General features: G+C 42.2%; 1 protein-coding gene across 4 annotated transcripts in view; it reads right to left on the minus strand.

Moving 5' to 3' along the window:
* LOC136692366 (zinc finger protein 385C-like) overlaps positions 1 to 13914 on the minus strand; it is a 104921-nt gene that overhangs the window by 77071 nt on the left and 13936 nt on the right. The window contains exon 2 of one of the 4 annotated variants that reach the window (XM_066665704.1): positions 12912 to 13005. The exons of the other annotated variants lie outside the window; for them this stretch is intronic. Coding sequence (XP_066521801.1) covers positions 12912 to 12936 — 25 coding nt within the window. The 5' untranslated portion in view covers positions 12937 to 13005. The remainder of the gene's footprint in view (positions 1 to 12911; positions 13006 to 13914) is intronic. 4 annotated transcript variants of the gene reach the window in all.

Genomic DNA, 13914 nt, shown 5'->3' on the forward strand with positions numbered 1-13914 from the left:
ACAGTCACTAGGAGGAAACCCACGCAGACACAGAGAGAACACACCACACTCCTCACAGACAGTCACCCAGAGGAAACCCACGCAGACACAGAGAGAACACACCACACTCCTCACAGACAGTCACCCAGAGGAAACCCACACAAACACAGGGAGAACACACCACACTCCTCACAGACAGTCACCCGGAGGAAACCCACACAGACACAGGGAGAACACACCTCACTCCTCACAAACAGTCACCCGGAGGAAACCCACGCAGACACGGGGAGAACACACCACACTCCTCACAGACAGTCACCTGGAGGAAACCCACGCAGACACATAGAGAACACACCACACTCCTCACAGACAGTCACCCGGAGGAAACCCACGCAGACACAGGGAGAACACACCTCACTCCTCACAGACAGTCACCCGGAGGAAACCCACGCAGACACGGGGAGAACACAACAAACTCCTCCGGGTGACTGTCCACCTTTTAAGGTGGAATAGTATGTTTGAGTAAGAAGCCGACTGTACTTCTGTTTAAATTACCAGAGAATCTCATTTGTAACTCAAGCTGTTTCGGTATGTGTTTATTTTCCTAGAATTAGTGGCAAAGTTAGTGGCCTGAGTCAGTTCCACCGTAAATTAAGTAATACACTTGAAACAGCAAAAATAAGTCAATATTACCTATCTAAGGAGCAGAAATAGAGCAACATACTCAGCTCTTTTCATGATTTTCAAGGTTTGGATGTCTCTGCATTGTCCTCCAGCGACACACAAAGAGCTCCAACAGACCAGAGAGCTACCAAATGGTGAGGAAACATCCTTTAAAAAAGTGTATTGGATTTTAATCTGAATTATCGCCTTTAAAAACACTTCAAGAACCCTCATTTTTATAGGATTTTATGAAAAACACATAAAATCCATCTCTTCAATCATTGCTTGGTGTCACTGGTTCGCTAACACACAGTGTATCCACTGGCTAATCCACTGCTGGTGTTCGAGGTTATGGACAAAGACCTTAAGAAGCTGTAGGCTCTAAGTGAAGGGTCAGCTGGTTTAATGGAGTATCCTAAGTACCACAGAAAGTGGGTAAGTACAGATAAAAAATAAAAATATATGTATCGGAGCATACAGATGTAGATGAAAGGGAGTCAATAAATGCCAAACCCTTTCACTGTGGAAAGCTTTAGTCAGGAGCTGCTCCAAAATAGCATATGTGTGTATTGTCTGTGTTATTGTGTGCCAGCATGTGTTCGCAGCTCATTGATCGTGCCAGCGATTTACAGCAGCACACTGTGTCTAGTGTATACAGGCCAATAAATGCCTATTTAAAACCCAGCTAAGGAAAAGTGCCTGGGTTTGACCACTGCCCTCACTGCTTTTATTGGAAAACTCTTTTCCTAGAAAGTAATTCTGCTTTGGATGTCCCTCCGGAAACACACTGTGAAGATGCTAAAATGAATCTCAGTCACTGCTTTAAAGTGAGAAACATTCAGTCCAGAATGTCTTAAGACCTATTTAAAATATATTTTCTCATACAAAAAATGTCTGGCTTTTTCCGACCTAGACTTCTCCCCAAATTAAGCCATTGCCAGTTCCACTTGTTTACTAGATCACATGATGCACCCAAGCTGGGGATAAAGGTTGGCCCATGCTTCCTCTGAGGCAGGTGAAACTCCATCACATGTTTTCAAGCTGCTATTGGAGCCCCAACACACTTGGAGGAGAGCACTGACTGCACAGTTGTCTTATTCAAAGGGGTACGCTGAGTATAAACATTCTTTAATGTTGGTGTGTTCTCCCCGTGTCTCCGGGTGATTGATGGATGGATGGATGGATGGATGGATGGATAGATGGATAGATAGATAGATACTTTATTGATCCCCAGGGGAAACCAGGGGTGCTCCAGTTTCCTCCCACAGTCCAACAACACATGTTGGTAGGTGGATTGGCGACTCAAAAAGTGTCCGTAGGTGTGAATGTGTGAGTGAATGTGTGTGTTGCCCTGTGAAGGACTAGCGCCCCCTCCAGGGTGTGTTCCTGCCTTGTGCCCAATGATTCCAGGTAGGCTCTGGACCCTGAACTGGATAAGCGCTTACAGATAATGAATCAATGAATGAATTCAGAGAATGTTTCCACATCGTTATCTAGCTCTCCAGTTTGTTTGCAGGTTGGGACGCAGCAGTGGCTCTGTAAATAGGAAAGAAACTGCTGATGTGCCTAGCCATGGCTGAGAAATGGAATTGAGGTGGTGGCACGGTGGAAATGTTGAAAAGCTTGAAAAGGGATGAGTTTGACTTTGACTTATATAGTTTCAGATGCATTACATAAGGTGGAATAGCCTCCGACCTCTAACTTTACATGAAAATAAACTAAAGTGCTAGTGCACCCAGACTAAAAGTGCTACAAAACTAAACAGCCTGGGTTGGAACAGTGAATAAAATCTTATACATAATTCAACTTCAGCCACGTACAAGCTACAGTGGGCTTCTTACCATTCCACCTTAAAAGATGTGGAGCTTCTGAATGAAAACCATCCAGCGCTTCCTGCAGCTTTGTATGAATTGCACCGTGGAAAAGAAATTCAAGTGGAGGTTGGAAGCAATAGACTATGTGTGATGCACTGGGATGTGAGACAAAATGGGAACCACTGCTCTAACCATGTCCTTATGTTAAACCCATCCTCACCCTAACCTTACCCTTAACCAGGCAAAAAAATTTTGTTTTACTAATAAATTTTAGTTATAGGTTAAAGCTGGCCACAAAAGGAAGAGGTTTTGGTCCCCACAGTGTGATATATCCCTGGTGCACACACACACACACACACACACACACACATAGTAAATATAAATGACCCGGTGTCAATGACACACAAGTTTACTGAGGAGATCAACCAATTAATTTCATATAATTAGGGATGAAAGCAGACGTCAGCGTAACCACAACACACTGTCCGCAAAGAGAGTGAAGAGAGTGAGAGCTATCAAGAGAAATTACAGCTGCGTGATATGATCTTATCACAACATCTTTTTCCATTTTTTACCTCCGCAGGCTTCAGTTATTGATCTGCATTTTATATTTAACATGAACTGATTTGAAATAATAAATTAGATAACGCTGAGTAACTTCACTTCTTTACAAAGCTGTGGCATGCATCCGTGGCTGTTTCTTCTCTTTAATTTACAAACACATTATGGATGCTAAGCTATATTTTTGTGTTGAGTGATTTTTCAGGAAAATTTTGTGAATTAGTCACTCCATGTACCATCTAAACTTGGTGTTTTGACTGAGTGTTGTCATTGTCCTTCCATTGACTGGGAGGGACAGAGGGAGAGCGAAAGTGATGGAGGATAAAGATGTAAATAGATGACTGAGTCATATTACACTTTCTTCTGAGCTGCTTCTCAGATACGCTTTTCCATTAAGTAAACTATATTTCACAAAGACATGACAGATTTAGGGATTAACGAGTAGCTCAGCTATCGACATCTCTCTCTCTCTTTCTCTCTCTCTCTCTCTCACACACACACACACACACACACACAGAGAGAGACCTTTACAAAGAAGGTGAGTCAGTACGCTGACTGTTCAAGTGTGAAATACCTCAATACTTCTGCAATCATTCTTCTGAGATGCTCTAAATTTTGTTTACAATACTGAGAGGTAGTGGGTGAGACTGGGGTATCTTAGAGAGTACAACTGGCCTTATTCCCCCTCTGTCTCAGGGGAGACAGGAGCCAGTGCAGGAGTTAGGGTCTCCTCCAAGTGTGTTGAACTGCCCAGTGACTGTGTTTTAGCACTAATTTTAAAAAAGAGCAGCAGTTGGCTTTAACAGTTGAGGCCAACGATAGCTTTTTTTTGTGTCCAATATATAGTCCCAGATATAATTGCGATAAACAATATTATTGAAATTGTAAGACCATTTTATGTCTTTAAAATGATAATATAATACCAAAATAATGCAGTTTCACCCCTTCAAAGAGCTGTAAACATTTAGCAAAAATATATTCACCCACTGGAATTGGAAAACAAAATATCCTAAATAAATACAACACAAAAAACAAAAACAAAGACAGAACACGGAAAGGTAAGTAATGCTGATGTATTAATTGAGAGAGTTTCTCATTTATTGCTATTATCTTTTTGAATCTGCTGATATTATTGACACAATCGCTGATTTGAAATGTAAATGATGTGAGTGTGTGTTTATCTACCTTGGGTTGACTGGTCTATTCTGGCTGAGCTCCAGAATGGTGTCTGCAACCATTCACTCACACACACACACACACACACACACGCACACTTTACATTTTACATTACTCTGCAGTTTTGGCTAGAAGTCCCTAAACACAGCACAACACTGGTTACTTTAACACACATCATTGTAACAAGCAGGCTGAAAAAGATATGAAAATAATACATACTCTCTCTCTCTCTCTGAACTCAGTCAGTGTCTGGCTGAATAGACTGCATTGATTGCTAGGCTTGAGCAGACTGCCTCTGTGCCCATCAAGTTTAACGATTTCAAGGCAAACTTCACAATTGTAATAAAAAAACACTTTTACTTTTACATTTACAAATCCCCAGTGTCTGTAAATGTTTAGAAAAAAAAAAACAATCTTGGTCCGGTGTGCTAGGCTTTCTCTCTCTCTCTCTCTGCTCATGGCAGAGGCATCTGGAGTGTTTTTAGACGAGGGAGAGAACTCCAAACGTTGAAAAGTATGAACTGAGATAAGGATGTTGCTCTGCTCTATAGATGGGTAAAAATGTTTTGTGCTGTTTCCAGATTCCGTAAGGTGGAAATGTCTCTAAACAGACGGCTAACTGCGGTACCGCTAGTGCTACAAAACTGAACAGCTCAAGTTACAAATGAGTTTCTGTGGTAATTCAAACAGTGAACTTCAGCCACATACAAGCCACAGTCGTTTTTCCCCCCTCAAATGCACTGTTCCACTTTAAAAGATAGGGAGCCTAGAACTGCGTTTCCCCACAATTGTAGACATTCCCTTTAAAGGATTAAAGATATATTAAATATTTTGCATGATTAAATTATTGAGAAATAAACAAAATCTTTTAGAGTTGTTCAATGTGAAATGACATGTGAGATACTTTTTTGCCAGACCACTTACCGGGCTCAGCCTAGAAGAGGCATTTTCACTTATTGACTGACTGACGACTGTTAGTTCAGCTGTATTTCACAAAGAGAACTGAAGGTGGTGCTACTACACCATCTGTTGTTAGTTCAGCCATATTCATGAAGTTCATGAACTAAATTTGGAACTGTTCAGCATGTTTCCACCGACATAAACTGGTTCACAAACCAGAAATATTCTTTCCTAACTGGAATCAACGAACAGTAGGGTTTTCAGCTTGAACCGTGGCTGATTAATAGGAATTAATAGGAACACGCTCTGTTTGTGTGTGTTTCTGGGGCTGTGTTTAGCGTGACACCATGTGCATTGCCCAGAGCCTCAGCTCGCCGTTGGTTAGTTCACAAGTTCAGCAGGACGTCTCTGAACTCGGCAACATTTACACAAGTATTATATCATACAGAGAGGAGGACTGCTGAATTTGTCTTATTTCATGTGAGTTTGTGTCTTTGCCTGAAATATTGTAAAGGGAAGTGGTGGGGAGACCTTTCTGTACAACACAATCACATAACACAAAACACATGTAAACAAAGGCATTCATATGAAGCACCAAAGCTTCTCAAGTCCTTCCAATGACAAGGGTATGTATTTTGGGCTTTCCTGTCCAGAAACACATCTGTGATAATGGCTATATGGCTAATGGCAGTCAGGCAAAACTAGGCTTGCCTAGTTTATCTTTGCTCTTGTTTATATACTAGTATATATAATAATATATACTTTATTATACTATTTACATAGTGTTATAGGCGCAATAATCATAGAGTGTTACTAAAATACTCTCCAAGTCTGACCCTTCAAACTCTCCATAGTTCCAGTCTGAAACAAAGGTACTGTAGCAAAGCTAAAGGATCATTTTCCAGTAATTTTGTAGGAGTGTTGGACGAATAAATGAGCAGTAAACTAACAAAAACAAAAACAGTGGAGAACTCCAGTTCCCCTCACAACAGGGCAAAACGTAGTTGTATGAAAACGAGAGGCTACAATCACGAAAGAGCTGGAATTCTTGACTGTATATATGATATTTATAATACACATGCTCATATATTCTATCTATAACTGCTATTTCCATGGGCCTGAAATCCCTTTTGAAGGTCGTAATGATTAGATCAAACAGCGTTTATACTGACTGATGCAGAGATGCAGATCTGTTAACAGTCTGTCTAGACAGATAGGAGCATTTCCATGAACACTATGAACAAAAACCAGGAACACACTCATGTGCAACACACACACAGGACCATCAGCTGTGTGATGAATGAGGTGATGGGAGCAGTTGCCTTGTCAGTAGGCTTTCACAAGTGCTTAGCCTTTGAAGCATACACACACACACAAACATCCACAGATGTCATTACTCCATCACTTCATTAATCATAGTTATTGTAGCTTGTCCATCAGTTCTGTTCAGAAATGGGAGTGCAGAAACTGTTGCAAACAGTTTTTGATGTCCAGATTTTTCAAGAAATCCATGGGGATACTTTTACATAGCTCTAAAGTTCAGATTTAGAAGTTGGTTTAATTTTCTAATTCTCAAGGCACATGTAATCCCAATCACATTCGGGTCTTGGATACACTGGGGTACAACAGTGGAAAAGTACAACAACTTTTTTGTGTTTATTTCCTTTGTGTCCATGTTGTTCTCCTCGCAACAACAGCTGTTGATTTATTCAGATCTGAAGTGAGATTAAAGCTTGATTTTCTACTGTCTGCCAAAGATAAAGTTTAAGTGATGTTTATCTGATGAGGACAACCAGATCTGTTCAATACCTCTCCCTACTCACTATTCCCTACATTACTCACTATATAGTGCACTATTATAAGGGACTGAATTCAGGTTTTTTCCAAACAATGTTGTGTATTATGGATATCCGCTATCTACTAGAGCACGTTTGTTGTACCCTACTTACTGTAGGATTGAGTGCAATTTACAAACACAATTTCAGACTGGAGGGCGGCACGGTTGTGCAGCTGCTAGTGTCGCAGTCACACTGCTCCAGGGAGGTTGTGGGTTCGAGTCCCGCTCTGGGTGACTGTCTGTGAGGAGTGTGGTGTGTTCTCCCTGTGTCTGCATGGGTTTCCTCCGGGTGACTGTCTGTGAGGAGTGTGGTGTGTTCTCTCTGTGTCTGCATGGGTTTCCTTCGGGTGACTGTCTGTGAGGAGTGTGGTGTGTTCTCTCTGTGTCTGCGTGGGTTTCCTCCGGGTGCTCTGGTTTCCTCCCACGGTCCAAAAACAAACGTTGGTAGGTGGATTGGTGACTCAAAAATGTCAGTAGGTGTGAATGTGTGAGTGTGTGTGTGAATGTGTGAGTGTGTGTCACCCTGTGAAGGACTGGCGCCCCCTCCAGGGTGTATTCCCGCCTTGCGCCCAGTGATTCCAGGTAGGCTCTGGACCCGCCACGACCTGGATAAGCGGTTACAGATAATGAATGAATGAATGAATTTCAGTCCCCGTTCAGTGTCCAGTCTAAGTTCCAGCACCCTGTCTTGTCACGAGTCCCGTCTCCTGTTTCTAATTTTGTCCAGTGTCCATTTAAATCGAGTCCCTTATTCCCAGCTCTATTTCCTGTCTTGTCCTGAGTATTGTGGTTTCATTTTTGTTTTGTTTCTCCTGACCCCTCCTGCGCCAGCTCCTGGGGAGTCTAGTTTTTCGCGCTCCAGGAGTTGCGCGTCTTGGAGGGGGCGTCTGTCACATCCTGGCCCTTTCTTGTTTGTTTTCCCCTGCCGTGTGGCTCTGTCTGTCTGTTATTGTCCATGTCTCCGCCTTTGTTCCGCCTCCTTGTCATTTTCCCTCGTTATCTGTGTCAGGTGTGTCTAGTCTGTTCGTGTATTTAAGTCCTCTTCCCTCACTTCCTGTCGGCGTTCATTTGTTCTTTGTTTTGTTTCGTGCATCTGTTTCCCGTACTCGTTCTCCTACTTGTCGGATTCCCCAAGTCTAGTAGTGTTATTGTGTGTGTTTCTAGTCCAAGTCTGTTTCGTTGTTCCTTTTGTAAAATAAAGTCTGTGTTATTAGCGTGTGTGTCCGCCTCAGTCAGTCCATCCCTCGTGCCAGACAGTGAGCAGTAATGACAGTGTGTGTGCCTGGGTTAAGCAGAGCTTTATGAAGGTGGTCTAATTCGAGGCGTGAAGCTAAAAAAATGAATTTTGGTGTCACCATAGTTTCATCTGTACAAGGACTTTTATGATGACAAGCCTGAATATGGGTGGATTGGTGGCGTAGCCTTTATCAGTAGAATATATTTAAATACTATTTTTTTAATAATCTAATATCAAAATCTCAAAATTAAAATACAAATACCTACCCAAGGAACATATATCCAAACAGACGAATATTTGGTGTCGAGCTCTACTGGAAACACATTTTTTTCATTTGATTTCCCTCGTCCCCTTCCTATTGCAGGCTGGTTATGTTAAATCTTATCTCAAGCAATTGGTTTGTGCAGTTGTTTTGAACAAAAATTAGGTCAAAGCACAGCACTGTCCTCATGTCCATTTTAAAAGATATTGGTATGTTATAGAGTCTGTGAGGAGTTGGTGTGTTCTCCCCGTGTCCGCGTGGGTTTCCTCCGGGTGCTCCGGTTTCCTCCCACAGTCCAAAAACACACGTTGCAGGTGGATTGGCAACTCCAAAGTGTCCGTAGGTGTGAGTGTGTGAGTGAATGTGTGTGTGTCTGTGTTGCCCTGTGAAGGACTGGCGTCCCCTCCAGGGTGTATTCCCGCCTTGCGCCCAATGATTCCAGGTAGGCTCTGGACCCCCCGCAACCCTAAATTGGATAAGCGGTTACAGATAATGGATGGATGGATGGTATGTTATAGAGTGTCCGAAACCAAATTAAGGTGTCTGATTGGGACTAGTTATTAAGTTTGCTTACAGGTGCTGAAATCCTGAGTTGCTTTGGAGTGCCTGTTAATTACAGCATTAGGAGTCTTGCCCAAAATTTCCACAATATATAATTAATTTAAAATTTGGTCTCACCAGAAAGATTAATCTTGTGGAATATGAACACCATGCATTTTATTATTCCTTTTAGTCTTGGGCTTAATGCGTTGGAGCTCTATCCACTGATTCAGCGTCATATCCCAAAAACAATGGGAGTCAATTGGTTGTATCAATTATTTTCTCCCATTTGAAAAACAGAGTACGGCCCCAATCAATGAAATAACCGTGTCTACTGTAAAACAACAGTATACTCTCCAAAAGGACAGACACTGGTCCAAAAATAGTGAACTCATCCTTTAATTACTGACCATGAAGTAACGGCAGTGACAGACAGCAGAATCTTTAAGTGACAGGCTGTTCCGCTCGACTATTTTAAGCCACTTAAACCTCTTGGTCCAACATTGCAAACAAGTGTCAAACACTGAGTGTGAGTGGTAGGTGCTGGTATTTTAAAGAGAGGGTATGGTTTACAACAGTGAAAGAAGACTACCACCTCATTATCTAAAAAGCACTTGGACAGCTTCCAGCAAAGAGAAGAGGATTGAATGGAGAGGGTCCAGTCAAACCAAGGTCATAGCTGAGGCATAATCAGTGCAAGACAGCATTTTCGATTTGCTAATGTATTATGGCAAAAAAATATAACACAACACTCATGACACAAACACACAAAGACTAGTGTCACATTTAATAACTGCCTTCAGAAACTTTGGCTACAAGGATTTTTATTCACTTCACACACTGCGCTGAACCTGATCCAACAAATCTGACGAATAATGCATTCTTTAATTTGAATCATTTAGTTGGTCATAGCCATTCAAATACTGACCAGCTCTCTCGTTTGCGCTGCCTGACTTTTTGGTTGCCATTCTGACACAAACCTCAGCCTTGGGTGCTTTTCCAATGGTGTATCCCCATTGGCTATTGAGATTTGAATCACAGCTCAGTGCCCCAGACATGAATAAAGCATACATTTATTCATTTTCTGTAACCATTTCATCCTGTTCAAGGTCGCAGTGCTTCCTGAGACAATCTAGAATCACTGGATGCAAGTCAGGAACACATCCTGGATGGCATGCCAGTCCATCACAGGGCATCGCACACTCACCTCACACACACATGTGGACATAATATAAATATATAATTAAAACAGTCAAATAAATTAATGTGGGTGACACGGTGGCGCAGCAGGTAGTGGGTCCTTAGAGTTCTGGGTTCGAGTCCCGCTCCGGGTGACTGTCTGTGAGGAGTGTGGTGTATTCTCCCTGTGTCCGCGTGTGTTTCCTCCGGGTGACTGTCTGTGAGGAGTGTGGTGTGTTCTCCCTGTGTCTGCGTGGGTTTCCTCCGGGTGACTGTCTGTGAGGAGTATGGTGTGTTCTCCCTGTGTCTGCGTGGGTTTCCTCCGGGTGACTGTCTGTGAGGAGTGTGGTGTGTTCTCCCTGTGTCTGCGTGGGTTTCCTCCGGGTGACTGTCTGTGAGGAGTGTTGTGTGTTCTCTCTGTGTCTGCGTGGGTTTCCTCCGGGTGACTGTCTGTGATGAGTGTGGTGTGTTCTCCCTGTGTCTGCGTGGGTTTCCTCAAGGTGACTGTCTGTGCGGAGTGTGGTGTGTTCTCCCTGTGTCTGCGTGGGTTTCCTCCGGGTGAATGTCTGTGAGGAGTGTGGTGTGTTCTCCGTGTCTGCGTGGGTTTCCTCCGGGTGACTGTCTGTGAGGAGTGTGGTGTGTTCTCCGTGTCTGCGTGGGTTTCCTCCGGGTGACTGTCTGTGAGGAGTGTGGTGTGTTCTCTCTGTGTCTGCGTGGGTTTCCTCCGGGTGACTGTGAGGAGTTTGGTGTGTTCTCCCTGTGTCCGCATGGGTTTCCTCCAGGTGCTTTGGTTTCCACCCACGGTCCAAAAGCATGCTTTGGTAGGTGGATTGGTGACTCAAATGTGTGTGTGTTCGGGGATAGTTCCGGCCTTGTGCCCAGTGATTCCGGGTAAGCTCCGGACTCACCGCGACCCTGAACTGGATAAGGGCTTACAGACAATGAATGAGTGAATGAAAATAATGTCATGTTGGTTAAATAGGTCAGATTCAACCTTAGAGAGATAAAAAAAAAAACACTGAGAAGTGAATTCAGGGGTGTGGTGACTGAAAGATAGGAGAAGTAGGCTTGTAAGATTAAGTGTAATATTCCATTTACAGATTAAATAGTAAATAACTCAGCTTAAAACCCTGCATATCTAGTGGCCATTTTTAATTTGACACAAAATGGTGGTTATTGTTAGATTGCCCTGAGGGTGTGAGAGTGGTATGAAGATGTTTTTCTGGGACCCAAAGCCGTGATTTGTACACTGTAACACTGTTTCTTGTATCATAGTCTCAAGCACATTCAACAAGAGCAGCTCAGCAGCCATGTTTCTTTACCTGTTAACATAACCAAACTTTTAGCATGCTGTTAAAATGCCTGTATAACTTATCTAATATCCTGTACTGGAACATTACGAATCCTGGAATGGGTCCTCAAATATCAATACACCCTAGTAACCAAACAACTACCAATTTACTGAGATGTAATATGAAGTAGTCAGGGGATGGAGGGATAGAAAAATAGAGGAAAGAGGAGAAAGGGAATGTATTGCACTTTTGTGGGTCCACTGTGACCAAGGGCTATATATGTACTCTGTCCTTCTGTCCCAGGCCATCTGGTAGGGCCATACACAATGCACACACACACACACACACACACACACACACAGACAAAAAAAAACTGCACATATATTAAATACAATTTAAAGGGATTTGACAGGTCACCCTGAAAGTCACACTGACAATGACTTTAACTTGGTGGAGGAAGTTTGGTGAAGCTGAATGTTCGTATTGGCCTCTGTCAGCTAGTAAAAATAAAGCTATGACAATGCGTGGCTTAAACCAAAAATGCAGACAAGTCCTGCTACTAATCTGAAAGAAAATAACTGTCTTAAATGTAGTTTTAATACCATGAAAAATATAAGAAGCCAAAATAGTTTATATAGTGATTTTTCACATTTTCAAATACCACATAGAAATATTACCTCCAAATGGAAAATAAAGAATAGTTCTGCAAATTGCATCTGGAATCCAAATTTAGTTTCTTTTGTTCAGTGCTGGAGCTGCACAAAAATATCCATATTGTGCTATGCAAAAATGATTCATTTTGATTTCTATTTTTTTTTGCCAACTTCAAGAGATATTTAAAAAAAAGTGTTCCAAAAACCAAAGTTACTTGGGATACTTGTTTCTTCTGGACACAAAATATGGCCCTTAAATCAGGGTCAATCATAAAGACCACCGAAGAAACGTCTACCCTTTGTGAGTAACACCAGATTTGTTCAGGTTTAGAATTAGGATGGTTCCTACAACATACCCCTGTGGAACACCATATGCTGAGTGAAGGAAAATGTCTGTGACGAAGTGAGATGTCAGGGAGGTTACGACAGTGGTTCTTAACTGGTCCTGGGGACCTGTCCAACATAAAGTCCCTGCTTCAGGACATGTAATCCAGGCCACTGAGGTCTCGAGCTGATGAGCTGGATCAGCTGTACTGGGACATGGAAAACGAGAAACTGCTGGACACAAAAACTGGAGTTAAGAATCAGTGGGTTAGAAGATTTAATATACGGCAGCATTTCCCAGGAGGCCGTGTTTGAATCAGAAGGAGCTTGAGGAGGCTTAGAAACGTTTTGCCAAAATATTTTACAGCATATTAATATTTTAACAGAGAGAGAGAGAGAGAGAGAGAGAGAGAGAGAGATATTTACTAGTAAAACACGTTAATCCCATATCCTTAAAAAAAAAATTATAATAATAATAATAAAGGTCTGCAAACCTTCCAATAATGACTGAATGTACATTTACAGGCTCTGGTGTCTCCTGTAAATGTTCACAGAGTCCAGCTTCCACTCTCTTTTTATTTGAATTGCCTGTGTACATAGCAAAAAATGCATCATAATTAATAGGGAAAATTTAAACCGTCATTCTGAGCTGTCTTTCATCATCTGGGCACCTCATTTTAGAGAATAGGATTTAACTATAATTTCAAAGAGACAAGGCTGGGAACTGTCAGCCCCAATCAGTTCATTTTGTTGTATCTCCGTATTGTTATTCATTTGCATAAAATTAAGAAAACTGTCCCTTGTTGCCAAGTCGCAGCTACACAACCCTCATAGAGAATGTCATCTGTGGCTCTGTCACCTTCTAATGTAAACATAGGGTTAATATTGGCTGATTTTATCGGCCTAACGATGAATCAATCCGGCATTAGTCAACAGTATTCTTCAGCCATTTTAACGTGATTGTCCTTGTGACAGAACAAGATGAAATCAAACGTCTAAGTGTGTGTGTGTGTGTTGGCACTGGTAGCTCTTCGGTTCCACTGATTAAGTGGTTCCACACTGGGCCCCTGTTGATGAACCGTCAATCAAACTCCCCCGCCAGTACAGCCTGCCCCAGAAACCGTCCCCTCCATCTCTCCATCCACCTTCAATCCCTCCATCATGTCTCCTTCTCTTTTATTACTCATCCAAAGCCCTGCATTTGTCATCGCACTGTTCTTTTTCACTCTTGTCTCCTCCAGTTTGGGAACTGCCATAAATAGTTATGAGAACCATATTTTTCTAACGGTGATTTGTTAACTTACATAACGTGTAGTGTTATGACTCATGATTTACAGCATTGTACTTCTCTTCAGTGTTGCCTACACATTCTCTCTGCTGAGCAGCGGAACTATGGCATGTATGAAGGAGAAATGTTAGGGAGTGAAGTCATTAACTTCATTCAGAAAATAAATTCAAATCACCAGGTGATCACAAGTTTGAGTTCAGATCATTTCT

The sequence above is a fragment of the Hoplias malabaricus genome, chromosome 3 (assembly GCF_029633855.1).
Source record: "Hoplias malabaricus isolate fHopMal1 chromosome 3, fHopMal1.hap1, whole genome shotgun sequence".
NCBI classification, from domain to species: Eukaryota; Metazoa; Chordata; class Actinopteri; order Characiformes; family Erythrinidae; genus Hoplias; species Hoplias malabaricus.